This window comes from Polypterus senegalus, chromosome 10 (genome assembly GCF_016835505.1).
Source record: "Polypterus senegalus isolate Bchr_013 chromosome 10, ASM1683550v1, whole genome shotgun sequence".
Lineage (NCBI taxonomy): Eukaryota > Metazoa > Chordata > Cladistia > Polypteriformes > Polypteridae > Polypterus > Polypterus senegalus.
The window spans coordinates 141,417,760-141,435,039 of record NC_053163.1 but is presented as its reverse complement, the minus strand read 5'-3'; the positions used below and the strand labels follow the sequence as shown (position 1 = coordinate 141,435,039).

The 17,280-nt window shown below is 39.6% G+C and overlaps 1 protein-coding gene across 4 annotated transcripts in view; it reads right to left on the bottom strand.

The window, feature by feature from the left end:
* dot1l (DOT1-like histone H3K79 methyltransferase) overlaps positions 1-17,280 on the bottom strand; it is a 137,366-nt gene that overhangs the window by 56,600 nt on the left and 63,486 nt on the right. For all 4 annotated transcript variants that reach the window (XM_039766896.1, XM_039766897.1, XM_039766899.1 and 1 more), the window contains 4 exons: positions 13,888-14,116; positions 472-566; positions 325-387; positions 79-134 (listed from right to left, as the gene is read on the bottom strand). In XM_039766896.1, the coding sequence (XP_039622830.1) occupies positions 79-134; positions 325-387; positions 472-566; positions 13,888-14,116 (443 nt within the window). The remainder of the gene's footprint in view (positions 1-78; positions 135-324; positions 388-471; positions 567-13,887; positions 14,117-17,280) is intronic.

Sequence of the window (17,280 nt, the reverse complement as noted above, 5' to 3'; positions counted from 1 at the left end):
ACATATTAGACAATAATGCAAGGAAAAAATGGCCAAAACATTTCACAATGCCCCCTAAAGCTTGTAGAATATCCCTACCTTGTATTTGCAATTCTCTCTTTCCACTCCTCAGATAAGAAGTCACCTCTTTCCAACTAAAATGAGAGAGAAAGGGTTGGGGGCGGAAACAAGAGCACTATGCCATACATTTGAGGAATGCAAGGCAGTGGCCATTACATCAAGCTATAGGGTCATATAGAATGTAAAGTACAACCTGGCACTCCACTCTCTAGCCAATTCACAGTTTTAATCAGAGAAGTTCAAAGCAGAGTATTGCCTACTCACCGTATACTCTCCATGCTTCTTACCATACCACTTCATCCACTTCTTAAACTCTTTGTCCATTGACTGCAAATGAAAGGCACATCATTAAGTTATTGTCCTGAAATACTGCATGCATGCATTTATGCAATCTGCTCAGTATGAACTCACCTCGGCATACTTGGCAGGGATGTCTGCCTTCTCCACTCCATAATAGTGTTTGCAATTTGTTGCTGCTGCCACCTGTAACACCACCTGACCCACTCCTGGACATTAAAGACAAAGATTAGTCATTTTTACATTAAAGAATTTTGAAGGCTTTAGTGTACAAGCAGTGTATTCTTCTACTGACATTTAAGATTTCAGTTCATAAGATTCTTATTACAAATGCCCTTTGAAGTTTTACTCCATGATCAAGAGCAATTTTGAAAACTGAATAGCTATATAATAATATAATGTAATTGTTGTTTAATGAATATGTTTCTCTTGACTCGAATAGACTAACAGGCTAGGCTAACTCTGTAGATCATTTTAAAAAACTTATAAAATCCCAGTTTTTTAATTTGGCCTTTTCATAACTACACGTTAGATCTGCCCTTAATAAATGAGATATGCATAGAATTATCATACTTTTCAATGAATCTGCAATTGATATTAATATTTACTTTTCTCTGTTTTCTTTTCCAGTTCTTCTGTGGTGGCATTCTGCATCACCACGACCTGATCAAAGTCCTGTGCAGCCACCAATGATGTTTGAATGAAAGTGGATAGCCTAGCCTGCCACGAGACCCAGAGCATCAAATACTCTAAGATAGTCCTACTTAAGAACATTTATGCTTGACTTGAACCCCTACAGATTTTGTTTTATTTTTCTCCAGCTTAACTGGAGTTTTTTTTTCTGTCCGCCCTGGCCATCAAACCTTCATTTAAGACTTACAAAACATTTAAGGACTCACTTCTTATTATTCTTTCAACTGCTCCCGTTAAGGGTCGCACAGTGGATCATCTTTTCCTATATCTTCCTGTCCTCTGCATCTTGCTCCATTATACTCATATCCTTCATATCCTCTCTCACCTCAAAATTAAATTTCTTAAATTTCTCTTAAATATTTATTGTACATAAATGTAGATTACTTTTTGTATACTATTTACGCATTATTTTTCTTATCTAATTTGAATTTGTTTTTCATTTTTTCATTGCATGCAACTACTTCCTTTGACATCTTGTAAAGTGTTTGTATGAAAATAAAACTATAGAAATAAATGTTGTTGCTGTTACAGACTACATTCGAATGATCAATATCTTCCTGGTATCTTACTATGTGATGTTTGTTCTCCCTCCTGGATGTAGAATGGGCTGGAGGTTAATTCTGTCCTGTATTCACTATGTGACTTGTCATTAAATTCTGTTATTGTAATAAATAAAAAAATAATGCTTCACAAAGAAATGTACAAACAGTGACAACAGGAAAATCCTTAATGCAATTTCATCTTTGCTAATGTAAAGAACAAAAAGCCAAATTTTTTAAGACACAAAAATTAAAATATAAAGTAATTGAAAGTGATGATATACGGTAATGTTGGTTAGAAGATCTTCTGTGACAAAGTAACTACTTTTTGGAAGAAAAGTAATTTTGCATCCCCTTTAACTGGGACTTTGTGCAGCCCCTTTTGCCTGAACTATAGCATTAAGCCTATTTGGATTGGTAAACTGGGTTTTGCAAATTTATCTCATTCAGCTTCAAAGAGGAGTTCAAGCTCAACTGAAAACATGAGGGAATGTCCACTGTACAGCTCTGTAAATGATCCTGTTGGATTATGGTCTGGGCTTTGACTGACTGGCTCCAGGACTCTGATCTCCCATTTTTTAAGCTTGATTAAGATGATTCTCTCTTAGGATTGTTTTTATGCTAAAAGGTGTAATTTAAGGTGAAATATCCTGCTAATGCTATTAACTTTTCCCACTATTTTAAATCAGAGCTCCAGAGTTCCTCACTGCACCTGATGCTGCCACCATCAGGCTTGTCAACAGGCACGGTATTAGATTAGGGTCTACAATATCTTTTTGAATTAAAGGATAAGCTTGGTAGTTTCAGTCGTGGAATATATCAATTTTCCACAGTATACTGTGTTCTAAAGTGAAGCCTAAAAACCTAGCTTGTCCTTGGGCTTTATAAAGGAGGTTAAGGACAGGATGCCAAGGTCCAACCTGAAAACAAAAGCATTAAAACTTACAGAAAAAGTTATCTGTTCTGTACAGAAATAAACAATAATGACTGGAAACAGTCACATACCCCATTACACATAGTTTCTCATTATACGGAAGCTTATTTCAGTCACTCAAAAAAATTTTTTTTTGCCAGTCTCTCAAAAAAAATTTTTTTTTTCCTTTAATCTGCAAATATATTGCCTACTGCTGCCACTATCACCTGGTGTTATTGCCTCTATTATAAAGCACAAGAATAAGCTAGTTATTTTTAAAATGTATTAAAAAAATTACTCACTTTAGAACATAATTTCATGTGGTAATATATTATATACCATGATTGTGAAATGTAGCTACATCAGTTTTTTGAGAAAATTAATGCATCGTTCTTGCAAAATGTATTGAGGCTCATTTATTTGAGAAATGGCTTGCATACTGCCACCTTACCCCAGTGCTGAAACTTATGAAGAGTACACAAAACGGATGATGATACGCAGGGATTCACCACATACCACCATAAACTCCTAAAGCTTCTTTATGGTCTTCATGATTTATTACAATATATGCAATGCCTTTTAATTTTTTTTTCTATCCTACTCCTTACAAAACCAGCCAAGTTCCAACCCAAATGACTGAAGTAGTAAGTGGTCAATTAGCCATTCTCCAAAAGCATTTTTTTTTTTTCAAAACCTGCTTTTCTAACCTTTATGGTAATTAATTTGTACTTTTGTTTTATGTATGGTAGTTAAGGAATCCTGTGTGTTATTTTGCAGTTGAACTTCCTGCAAACAGAAAGCAAACAGGCTGACTTTAAGAGAGAGTGAAGACTGGCATATTAAGCTTTTACATTACAGAATGAGATGTAATAAACTGAGAAAAAATAATCTGAGGAGTCATCCTATGAATTTAGAGGAACAGCAGAGTATAAGAAATGAGAGCCATGTCTTCAGTAAAAATTAAAAGAGAATGAGTTCTGGCTTGATAATTACAATGGATCCTCCTTGTCTGAGTGTGTGCAGTGAACGAGCTTGTACTTAGTACAGGAGCTCACATTTTCACTAATAAAAAGAAGAATATTTTGTCCCTGTTGCTTAGTAAATGTTAGAGATTTTAGTTTGAGAGCTAAAGACTATTTTATGTTAGTTTTGTATCTTCTTCATAAACATTAATACTTAAGTAGCTTGTAATCAACCCGGCATGATGTTGGGATATCTCAGTTTAATCCTCTTGGGATTCAATTTCCCTCAATTGTCATTTCTCAATTGCTATTTGGAGATCACTGGCTGTCAGCATGCACCATATTTTTGTCCCTTATTTATTTAACATCTTACTCATTTTCTTATTCTTCAGTAATTGTGATTATGACTAATCTCAGCATTGCTTCCTGGGCTTGATGTCTGATCCTTGATGCATGAATGTGCTGGATTTTCCTCATTGTCACCACAAACATGTAGCTAACAACCAACCCTTCTATTCAATCCAACAAATGCAATGTGCTCATTTTCTACAGAAGCCTAATGATCAATCTCACTGACAAAGACATTAATGAAATTGGATTTTTTTAATAACTTTTTAGATGACTTACACTACAGTGTTCTGTACTTGCCAGCCAGCTCCCTAAGTTTCAAGATTAGGAGTTGCTTGCTGGCATTAACACAAATCCATAATAAACCTGCTATTAGAAACTCTTCCACTCCATTGCTTCAGCACAGTCCCCACGCCATGGTTTCCTTATGTAAACTATACCCAGAGCCTAACTTGGCTGATGCTTTTTGTTTGTTTAATCCATAAGTAAAAGAATTAAAAAAATGTTGACATTATTAAGAAAGTAACCTCTGGCAAGTGAATCCTAGAATTAACAAGGTAGTCATGATACTTCTCCTAAAACAAGGCATAGACCCCACACTATATTAAAGCTTCTGGACTAATTTACTCATGAAGTGTTTAACTTACTTTACACCAAGGTTTTTGCTCATTGGTTGAAGACAGTTATTAAGTCATTCCAATTAAGCCAACTATTTATTCTCTCTTGTCTAGCTTCAGACAACATTTAGAGGCCCCTGCATATTGCTGACTCAATTTCATCTTGACATTTAGAAGGCTATGGATTGCAGGAATTAACCATTCTTGATGCAGGTCATGGAAAGAATGGAATTCAGCATGGGATATATAAACTTAGCTTAAATATTATAATCCTCAACATCAACAATCATTCTCAGAAATCCCTTGCCCTCTTATTCTTTCTCCATCAAAACAGGAAGCAGACAGAGCTTTTCTCTTTCTTCCTTCCTTTTTATTCTACACCTTGAACAGTATTCAAAAGCAATCCACAGCTCTCAACTTCTGACCTCCATATTTAGTTACAATTCCTCTAATATCTCTCTATTATTCTAGAACTATTCAGGTATTTGTGATAATACATTTAACTGGCTCAAATCCTCGTTAGCCCCTTAATTTATATTGCAGGTTCATTTGTCTCTATCCATCCCTATCACTAAAACCTTCATGTATCCTAGAGTGGGCATCTCTGTATCAACCAGTGAGATAGGTCACCTCTGAATATGGTTGGATATTTAATGATATCATTCCTGGTCAAAACTCCCACTTTTCTTCCCATCACACAAGGTCTAAATAAGTAAATAAACAAATAAATAGGTACAGCCAACCCTTAAAGTCCACCTGCTATCCCTTCCCAAAAAAAAAAAAATAGCTTTAATACAGACTATGTATATCTTTATAATTTTGTAATTCCATGATTCTATTTCCTCTTCCCTTCTAAAAATAGTCAGAAGTCAGACTGCACACATTCTCTTACTCCCACTTTGTCCAAAGTCAGGACGATAATGGGCTAGAAGCCTACCCTCGCATTACTGAATGAAAGACAGGAAACAGCCTAGGCCTGTGTACCAGTCTATCACTGGGCCCATTTATAGTCACACCAACTCAATTTGGAACTTCTAAATAGATTAACACTTACATCTTTGGAGATGTAGCAGGAAAACCTGCAAAGACAAGGACAGAACATGCAAACCACCCAGTCAGAACACTTATCTCCATATTTTTAAGGAAATGTAAATGAGATCATTTAAACAAACTGCACCAATTTTTAGAGGATTGGATATGGGGATGCACCCACTATATTTGGAATTTGGTCATTAGTTTTGCAATTTCCACTCCTGTCTGATTTGGTCTATTCTCTCCCTTCCTGCCTCCACTGTGGTTACATAATAAATTGATCTTTCCCTGTCCTAATACCCTAGTAGGTATTCATTTTGAAGCTACTGAAACCTAAATCCTACCGGCTGTCCCTTGGTTGTGTTCAATCCCATAATCATGTAATAAGACATATTGGTTCTCCTATAAAGTGGTCCCCTCCTCAAATCGCCACCTTATCGTGGTGGAGGGGTTTGCGTATCCCAATGATCCTAGAAGCTCTGTTGTCCAGGGCTTTATGCCCCTGGTAGGGCCACCCAAGCCAAACTGGACTGCGGTTCAGCAAACCTTCCAATGATGAATGAAAACTTTGGATGGCGTTTTACCTTGCCCAGACGCAGGTCACCGGAGCTCCCCTCTGAAGCCAGGCCTGGAGGTGGGGCTCGATGGCGAGCGCCTGGTGGCCGGGTCTGTACCCATGGGGCTCGGCCGGGCTCAACCTGAACAGGCAACGTGGGTCCCCCTTGCCATGGGCTCACCACCTATGGGAGGGGCCAAGGAGGTCGGGTGCAGTGTGAGTTGGGTGGTGGCCGAAGGCGGGGACCTAGGCGATCCGATCCTCGGCTACAGAAGCTGGCTCTTGGGACGTGGCATGTCACCTCTCTGAAGGGGAAGGAGCCTGAGCTAGTGCACAAGGTCGAGAGGTTCCGGCTAGATATAGTTGGGCTTACCTCGACTCACAGCTTGGACTCTGGAACCAATCTCCTTTAGAGGAGCTGGACTCCCTGCCCCCGGTGAGAGGCAACGAGTGGGTGGGGGCATACTTATTGCCCCCTGACTTGGAACCTGTTCATTGGAGTCTACCCCGGTGGACGAGAGGGTAGCCTCCCTCCGCCTTCAGGTGGGGGGGACGGGTCCTAACTGTTGTTTGCATGTGTGCTAGAGGGAAAACCTTCTGGGGACTCCCTCATTCTACTGGGAGACTTCAATCCTCACGTGGGAAATGACAGTGAGACCTGGAAGGGCGTGATTGGGAGGAATGGCCCCCCAGATCTGAACCCGAGCGGTGTTTTGTTATTGGGCATCTGTGCTCGTCATGGATTGTCCATAATGAACACCATGTTCGAGCATAGGGGTGTTCATAAGTGCATTTGGCACCAGGACACCCTAGGCCTCAGTTCGATGATCGACTTTGTGGTCGTGTCGTCGGACCTGCGGCCACATGTCTTGGACACTCGGGTGAAGAGAGGGGCGGAGCTGTCAACTGATCACCGCCTGGTGGTGAGTAGATTTTGATGGTGGGGAAGGATGCCAGTCAGGCCTGGTAGGCCCAAACGTGTTGTGAGGGTCTGCTGGGAACGTCTGGCAGAGTCCCCTGTCAGAAGTACTGTAGCTTCAACTCCCACCTCTGGCAGAACTTTGACCACATCCCGAGGGAGCCTCTATTGTTCAGGCGGCTGACCGGAGCTGTGGCCGTAAAGTGGTCGGTGCCTGTAGTGGCGGCAATCCCTGAACCTGTTGGTGGACACCGGCAGTAAGGGATGCCGTCAAGCAAATGAGTCCTGTGGGACTCTGACGGCAGCTGATAGGTACCAGCAGGCCAAGCAGAATGCGGCTTCGGTGGTTTCTGAAGCAAAAACTCGGGCATGGGAGGAGTTTGGGGAGGGCCATGGAGAATGATTTTCGGACGGCTTAGAGGAGATTCTGGTCCACCATCCGGCGTCTCAGGAGGGGGAAGCAGTGCAGTGTCAACACTGTATATGGTGGGGATGGTGCGCTGCTGACCTCGACTCAGGACGTTGTGGGGGATGGTTGGGGGAGTACTTCGAAGACCTCCACAATCCCACTAACATGCCTTCCATTGAGGCAGCAGAGCCTGGGGACGTGGAGGTGGGCTCCCCCCTCTCTGGGACTGAGGTCACCAAGGTGGTCAAAAGACTCCTTGGTGGCAGGGCCCCAATGGTGGATGAGATATGCCCGGAGTTCATAGGCCTGTCTTGGTTGACACGCCTCTGCAACATCACATGGACATCAGGGACAGTGCCTCTGGATTGGTAGACCGAGGTGGTGGTCCCCCTATTTAAGAAGGGGGACCGGATGGTTGTGTTCCAACTACAGAGAGTTCACACTCCTCAGCCTCCCTGGAAAAGTCTATTCAGGGGTCCTGGAGAGTAGGGTCCATCAGATAGTCGAACCTCGGATTCAGGAGGAACAGTGTGGCTGGTCGCGGAACAGTGGACCAGCTCTACACCCTGAACAGGGTCCTGGAGGGTGCATGGGAGTTTGTCCAACTGGTCTACATGCGTTTTGTGGACTTGGAAAAGGCGTTCAACCATGTCCCTTGGTGATTCCTGTGTGGGGGGTACTCCAAGAGTATGGGGTATCGGACCCCCTGATAAGGGCTGTTCGGTTCCTGTATGATCGGTGTCAAGCTTGGTCCGCATTGCCCGGCAGTAAGTCAAACCCATTTCCAGCGACAGTTGGACTCCGCCAGGGCTGCCATTTTTCACCGATTCTGACTTTTATCGACAGAATTTCAAGGCGCAGCCAGGGTGTTGAGGGGGTCCAGTTTGGTGGACTTAGGACTGAGTCACTGCTTTTTGCAGATGATGTTGTCCTGTTTGCTTCATCACGCCGTGATCTTCAACTCTCTCTGGATCGGTTTGCAGCCGAGTGTGAAGTGGCTAGGATGGGAATCAGCACCTCCAAATCCGAGACCATGGTCCTCAGCCGGAAAAGGGTGGAGTGCCCTGGAGTTCAAGTATCTCGGGGTCTTGTTCACGAGTGAGGGAAGAATGAAATGTGAGATCGACAGGCAGACCGGTGCGGCATCCGCAGTGATGCAGGCTCTGCATCGATCTGTCGTGGTGAAAAAGGAGCTGAGCCGTAAGGCAAAGCTCTCAATTTACCAGTCGACCTACGTTCCTACCCTCACCTATGGTCATGAGCTATGGGTAGTGACCGAAAGAATGAGATCGCAAATACAAGCAGCCGAAATGAGTTTCCTCCGCAGGGTGTCTGGGCTTTCCCTTAAAGATAAGGTTAGAAGCTCAGTCATCCGGGAGGGGCTCAGAGTAGAGCCACTGCTCCTCCGCGTCGAGAGGAGCCAGATGAGGTGGCTCGGGCATCTGATCAGGATGCCTCCTGGACGCCTCCCTGGTGAGGTGTTCCGGGCACGTCTAACCAGGAGGAGGCCTCTGGGAAGACCCAGAACACACTGGAGGGACTAGGTCTCTTGGCTGGCCTGGGAACGCCTCGGGATTCCCCTGGAAGAGCTAGAAGAAGTGGCTGGGGATAGGGAAGTCTGGGTATCTCTGCTCAAGCTGCTGCCCCCGCGACCTGATCTCAGATAAGCGGAAGAGGATGGATGATTTTTATATATATATATATATATATATATATATATATATATATATATATATATATATATATATATATATATATATATATATAAGTGGTACACTTGTACCTATATTTTTAATTATAGTGCCTTAATAATATTGATGGACAACCTTGTGTCTATTCTCTTTGGCAGAACATAGTGATAAGCAAACTTGTTTAATCCTGAAGCTACAGATCCTCCAATCTTACATTACTCTGTCATTGCTAGGAACATATGGGATCACTTTTTTCTTCTGCTCTGCCTACCTATCCTCTTGGCTCCTTTTCTCATTCTTACTCAACCACTGAGAGGCCCATCTCTATTCTAAATGCTGTGCAAGTCAGCACATACACCTCTTCCTTTAACTTTACTTTGGCTCAGTGACCTCTCGCATCTCGTGCCTGAGGTACAGTTTTCAGTAATGTCAAACATTATCACCAATTAGAATTCCTTCATGAGCTTTGTTCTACTCCTTTTAAGTGTAAATTTGTTAGGTGCAAAATCATAAGCATTATTTAGTTTACCAGTAATAGCACACGACACAATAATGTGTAGTGAATACACTTGACTTGAGCATTCATAGTTTTCATACACTTTCTCTGTATGCTTAGAATTTGTTTGCTCAGAGGTTTTTGCGCTTGCTGCTTCCTGAGCAGCCCTTCTTTTCTCCACCCTAGTGGCCCTCTTCTTCTCTTCTTTTGTCGCCATTTTTTCGCGTTAAAATTGATTAAGTCAGTGTTTGTGTTGCAATTACTTAGTACGTTTTCCTTAATGTTTCACTTAAACTGCCACTTAAGTCTTCAATCTGTCTCAAGAATGATTTAAGATATGAGGAGGTAGGGGACATGACGACAAACGTGGTAGGGATGAGAACGGCGCCCATACGCATCCACCACATTGCCGCCCTGCTGGCCACTGCCGAGAGTTGATTCTACAATAAAATAAAAATAAAAGGAGGAATAACCTTGGAGGTCAATAATCACCTTGAAAGTGGTTAGCAGATGTCACGTAGTATATGTGTACCAAATACCAGGTCAATAGGTCAAACGGTTTGCGAGCTACAGGTGATTTAAAATCCTGGACAGACAAACGAACATCCATGCTAGCATATTATATATAAAGATATTGCCTGGGTGCCTCTAGCATTTTCCTCCAACATGTTCTGGTTGCATCCCAGCGTTATTTTTATTCCTTCATTAGGACTTTGTAGTCTTTCTCTTTGTTGATGTTCTGTCATTATTCCAGTGACATCCTTTTTGATCCATCTTCCCCGTATTGTCTCAAACCAGCAGAAGCTTTTAAAGACTAGACAGTCTTGCAATCAAACTACTTCATGTTTTACTCTGAAAACCCACTGAGCTATTCGTTGATGATAAATGGTCACGTTTTTACCACCTGATACATACAGATCAGTCTATGTCTCAGCTCAACAGAGCATCCATTGAATCCACTGAGGATGGAACTAGTCTCTTTAGTGCTTCAAATCCTGGATGTCTTGTGTACTACCATGTTGCATTTCTGCCCCCTTTACTCAACCTGGACTTCTAATGCCTTATCATGTTCTCTCTTTAAGATGTAGTGCCGAGGCCAGCGCTACCAATTTTGGTTATTCGTGAGTAAAGAAGGAAGGAAGGAAGGAAGAAAAAGAGGGGTTGGGGGGGGCCTTGTGAAAATAGCGGGCTGTTACATCCTTATCATACTGCTCCATTAATGGTTTAAGTTTGATAAATGGTCAATAAAAAATTATCACAAAAAAAAAAAGAAGATGCACAGTAGCAGTTGGAGGAGGATCAACAGCAACAAAGAATGACAAGTAAACAGGAAAGTTAACAATGCGTGCATTTCCATCAAAAACATGTACAAATTATTCAACTAATGTGCTTTATATTTACTTACAGTATATATCCTATAACTGGGAAAAACATTTTAAGCTGTATTGGACTAAAAGAAGATAAAAGCTTCTGCTGTACCATTCTGGCAAATAATAGAATTTAAAATTAAGTGGGTGGGGGTGTTTGTTTTGTTCTTACATAGCCCAAAAATCAATTACTTGCTGGTTTCCTTTTTCAAGTAATTAATTAAAAAACTTGAAGAGAGGAAAAAAAGGAAGTTACACTTAACAACATCATCATCCTGATTTCCAGTGACACAAAAATGAATACACTTTAAACTGCAAATTACACTGTAAAAAATGAAGCACTGTTTAAGCCTTTGTGGAACATGTAAGGAAAATGTGAAGCTAGACAAGAGTAAAATAAAGTGTATTACGGTATACTCTTACATTTTACAGCATTTCTGTGAGAACATAACATTATATTGTTTCTTCCACAATTCCACAATAGTGACATATGGAAAATGAAAAAAAAATATTCTATATACTCTGAAATCACTGCACAATCGAAAAAAATATAATCTCTTCTACTGTATAAGTGTGTGGTTATAAAAAAAAACAAGCTTTTTTGTTTTTTTTCTTTATAATTTTATTTATTTAAAGTACATCAAAACAACACCTTTCTTCTATAATACCACGTATGGGTCAATCCAAGTGAAGTAAACTGAGGCTTACCAATAACCATCTTCAATTTTACTTTATGGAAATAAAAAGGGATGTAGCCCAAATTTTATTAAAAGAAATGTGTTATACTATATTATATATATATATATATATATATATATATATATATATATATATATATATATATTTATATATATATATATATATATATATATCCATCTATCTATCTCCTGTGCTATAGTACAATTTTGCTCCCCTCTCTCTATCATTAGTGCTTGCATTTATCAAGCATCTCAGAATTAATCCTGGTAATTGTACTAAAAGTCTGACTCTGATAAGAATTTGCACTACTCCAGAGTAGGATATGAGAAGTGTTTATGAAGTTTCCTATTCTTACTCCCAGTAAGGAGTAGGAAGGCCCCATTTGACAACAACGATGTCAAAATTTTACAGCATCCTGATTTGCAAGCAGGTATTCATATTGACTGTTTGTAATTTCCTTGGAAAAGGAAGCTAGTACTGCCTGCTTTTTCATATACACTACAGCAGATCTGGGTATTGCGCAGCCCATGATCTGGCTCTTTCTGGGCCATGGGAGGTAAAACAAACCACACACTAAATTAGAAAATTGAGTGAAATTTTGTAAAGTGTGTGCCCTTTTGCCATTTATGTATAACGACGTTGATGACAAGGACCTGTCTGGATATGTCAGTCTCTATCACAGAAAGATGTGACTGTGCAGACTCAAATCAAAATGAGCAGTAAAAAAAAGAAACGATGTGTAAAACCCACAATCATTCCATAAATCCTGGACACCCATGTATTTATTCACAGCGGTTACCAGTAAAGCAGTCTGTATTCAAACACTTGAGTCTTCCTTTCAAGACCAAACATGCCAAAAAAAAAAAACACAGAAACATATCTGAAGAGAAGGTAATGACTACAGAGGAGTTCTTAGCTAAACTGCAAAATCAGTGAAGACCTCTTACAAAGCTTCATACATCAAAAGAAGTAACAGTTTAAAACCAACTATATATTAGCTGATAAAACTGGCAAAAGAAGCAAACCTTTTTCTAAAATTGGAATTTGCTAAAGAGTGCTTATTGGGGTCTGCCACATTCCTCTACCCAGAGAGGAAGGATGTGTTTGAAAATCTGTCCATCTCACAACAAATGGTTATGAAACAGATGGGTGAAATTGTGGGGAATCGGGAACTAAAACTGAAGAGCATGCTGGAATATGCCAACATCTTCTCCTTGGCCTTAGATGAGAGATGTGATGTTTGTGACACTGCACAGCTGCTGATTTTCATGAAAGGAATAATGAAATGACAGAGGAACTGGGTACTTTATGTTCAATGAATGGACCTGGACTTCTTGGTTTGGTTCTGTCCTAATATGCAGTGTGAACTGTAGGACCCTATTTACATAGGTGTGTATAAGTCCAATGACCTTGATTCCAATCAACTTCTAGACACATCATAAAGATAACTACAGCAAAATGGATGCACTTGATCACAATTTTAAGTGTCACAAAAGGTCTCAATACTTATATATGAGAGATTTTAATTTTTTTATTTTTAATAAATTTGTAAACCTTTCTGAAAACATATTTTCACTTTGTAATTATGGGTTATTGAGTGTTGACTGGTGGACAAAAACTGCCAATTTATCCATGAAAAATCAAATCTAAAATATATATTGGAGCTTTGTCCAGGTGTTGTTCCTGCCTTGTACCCTAGGATAGGCTCAGGCTGCCCTGTAATCCTGCTCTGACCTGGATAAGCAGGTTAGGAAAGATGGATGGAGATTATAAATATATGGTGGTAAAAGCAGTTTTTTGCATTAGTGATATGACAGTGAAGTGGAAAAACCACCTGAATAAACAGATATGGGTCCAAGAACTGCTTGCTCAGGCTGAAAGGAACAATAGAATTATTTTTTTCCCTCTGTTTACTTAAAATTTGAGTTATTTTAAGGTGCACTCCTTCCAGGGTTTATTTTTATCTGCACATTTTGTCTTCTTTGTATTTTTCCACTATGTTTATTAGAATACTGCCAACAATTATCTCATCCTCAGATTCATAAGTTTAATCTTATGTGACAAACACCATGAGGAAGTAACATCAATTATATGTTATTAAAAAATGCCACCATGCATAAGTTACATCTGAAAAAAGTACTGTAGACCTTTACTGGTTCCATTAATTAAGAAAGAAATTATAGCTATGTACTGCAAATCAAGTGGACCAAATTAGGTAATGATCAGAAAGTGTTACCACATCTAAATAAAAGGAAAGACTAGAACCATTTACTCTCTTAGTCCACTCACCACTGCCAAGATCCACAAAGGTGTCATCTTCCATCATCTCAATCTCATCAATGATCTGTGCCACTAGGTTAAAGGACGTCTCGCCATATACTTCCGGGGAGAAAGGTTCATAGTTGTTAAGTTTCTCAGGGTCGGTGACTGAATGGTTATAAACTTGCTGCAGGATATGACGGAGTAACCCATTGGAAGGTTGCGTGTTGAGTTTCATGGGCTGCGTTGTTCCTTTCCACTATGAGCATGGTGGGCAAGGGAAAAAAAATTTTTTAAAGATTACATAGGGTCATTACACTAGAATCTTTACTGTCACACAAGTAGCACCCAAAGGCGTGGGAAGACTCTTCAGTCTCAGACAACTTTAACTTACACATGGAGAAAGAATAGGCACAGAAAGTTGTCTCAGTCAAGGCAGCAGGCCAATCTATAGCTTAACTTTCTTTTTTACTGATTCAACTTCAGTTTCATTGTTTTATATACAAGGAACATTGAGATTCGTGTCTGCATGTCACCTACAGACTAGGGATAGATATAAACTCAGTAGTACTGCATGTACATTCAGATAATATTTTTAAAAAATATAGTAAAATGTTGCAGCCAAGTCATACAAATACAACTGTAAGTGTGATTAATACGTGGCTAATGAGCAGTCTTACAAAAATAGTGTAAAATCTACTATAAGTGCCAGTGATCTTGTACTGTTAGTCAAAAAAGTAAAGAGAAAAAAGTGACCGTGCAGGATGGCTGGTCTTAAATAACCCTTTATGCCTTTCCAAGGCATTGTGTCTTATGTGCGCCATGGAAAGAAGGGAGCTGTGTGACAATAATATTCTGAGCCAGTTTAACAATATTCTGTATTACTCTACTAATCCTGTGCTGAGTTGGTACTATACCAGTATGTTAAGCTACTAATGAAGCCATATTCTGCTTTGCAGTGTGTGCTTATGGAAGACTATGAGCACAAATACAGACACACACTCACTTCTAAAATATCAAGAGTATTAAGTACTTTGGTGAACCATTATGGCAATAGTTTGGATGTGTTGTGCCCATACAACGTCATCGGTTATGGTGATTGCCAGGAAACCTAAAACTGCAGACAATCTCCACAGCATCCTGACCAATGGAGACTCAAATCAATTAAATCCAATTTCATTTGTTTTTGTATAGCATCCTTCAGTAAGCATAGGCTTGAGACACTGTAACAAGTTTACAGGTAAAATTTAATTACAAACTTTACAAATTACATAATGTATGCATAGAAAAACTAAGATTTGTTTAAAGAAACAGCAAAACAAAGCAATTTGAAACACATTAACATAAAAGGATTTTAAAACGTTTGTCCATTAATATTATCACTGAGCTGTGGCAGACAGGGATGTGCTATGACCAGCTCTGGGGTTTTGCAGATATTAGGCAAACAGATTGTTGTCCTGGCAACACTGTGTCAGAAGGTGATTATTTTTACCACATTTGTGTCACCAGCAAATTAAATGATGAGTTTGAAGCTGTGCCTGGCCATTCTATCACGGTTGCCTGAATATAGCTGAAACAATGAAGTCAAGATCAGAAATTTTTTATCTATATACAAGTAATGGAGAACTTGCGTTTCTGCAAATTTAATATTTACATTTAGTGACAAGTCAAGCAAAATTACACCTTTTATTGGCACCCCAGGCCCTTTTTCCAGGCAAGATGCAATCCTGAAGAAGGGGCTCTAGGTGCCTCGAAAGCTTACATATTGCAATCTGTTCAGTTAGCCAATAAAAGGTGTAATTTTCTTTGACTTCTCACTACATTCATAATGGCTAACACGGTACAACACCCTAGTACTTCAAACATTTACATTTACTAATTTGGCAGATGCCTTTATCTAAGGTGACTTACAACATTTGAGATACAATTGGCTACACTTCTTTTGTTTTTCCCATAAGAGCAAAGGAAGGTAAAGTGACTTGCTCATGGTCACACAATGTCAGTAGCAGGATCTGAAACCACATCTTTAGGGTTTGAAGGTTGACACCTTAACAACTATGCCACACTGCCTGCCTACAAATAGCTGATTAAAGATTTAAAAAAATAAAAACAAACACATTTTGCATTCCAGGTGTACATAACTATTAAAACAAAACAACTTGACGGGAAAGTAAAATAGTTTAAAATGTGATATTTGGATGAAAATCCTAGATTCAGCCTGCATTCAACATCATCAAACTCTTTTTGTTGTTGTATTGAGCTACTTAACCAAGCACTCTCCACAATCATTTTTGGTTGGCGTTTTTGTCTATTTTGTAGTTGGGAGAGAGGCTCTAACATCAGCCTTCTTTTAGACATGTTAAATGTATGGACATATGGACTTAAATAAGAATACTGACCAGGCCAATCAAACATGTTTCTTACTTTGCTTTGAACTCCTTATTGTGTTGACAGTTCAAATTCCTGCATGATGAACAAACAGTCAATATAAGTGGAGGAATTTTCCTGTGCATAGGCAGTAAAGTTATTTCTCTCCACTTCTAAAACAATTGTGTTTTTCACTGTTTAGTTACATCATTAATAAAAACGAGTGAGACAGTTTCAGTAGGGCCCATTCATACCCACGCCATTGGAAAGCTTCAACCATGATTCACAAAGAAAGTGATTTGACTTTTACGCCTGAATCTCATTCTTTCTGGTGAAGGTTTATTATGATGTGAAATATGGGGGAAGGGGTATTTCAGAGGGATAAGATTCAAGCTCCCCGAAAGTGTCATTTGTAAATGTTTGTGGGAGAATGCTATAATAAATTAAAAGGTCAATTTTCAATATTTTGATAAACTTAAATTCAAAAATAAAAGCATAGTACAAACTGACAATTTGTGGTCATAGATGTTCATTGTTGACGGCATTTCCATTTCAGTTATGTTATGTGTGTACTGGCAAACAATCCAGTGTAGCAGCAACAGTGGCCCTAACACAGACTGGCACACATTTCCTTTTTAATATTTGCAGGAGAAAAAACACACAAAAAGTTTCAAGCCAATGTTCATCAAGTGTTTCCGGTCCAAAGAAAAACAGCATACTCATAAGAGATTCATTATTGTATCTTTAATTTTTGTCTTCCAAGCAAAGATGAGCCTTTTTCTGTAATTTTTGTTTTGTAAAATGACATAACCTATGCAATCTGCTAGGCGCTGTTAATGTTTACCAGTGAATCCTGCTAGCACAAGATCTCCAGACCATATTTTAACATCTATTGACTTGCCACAGCTGAGCTTTCCCAGGACAATAGATCTACCAACCGCATTAGCTCCACAGAGGTGTATGATGAAGGACAATAGATCTACCAACCGCATTAGCTCCACAGAGGTGTATGATGAAGCTACAGTGAGCCCCATTGGCACTGACCTACCAACATAT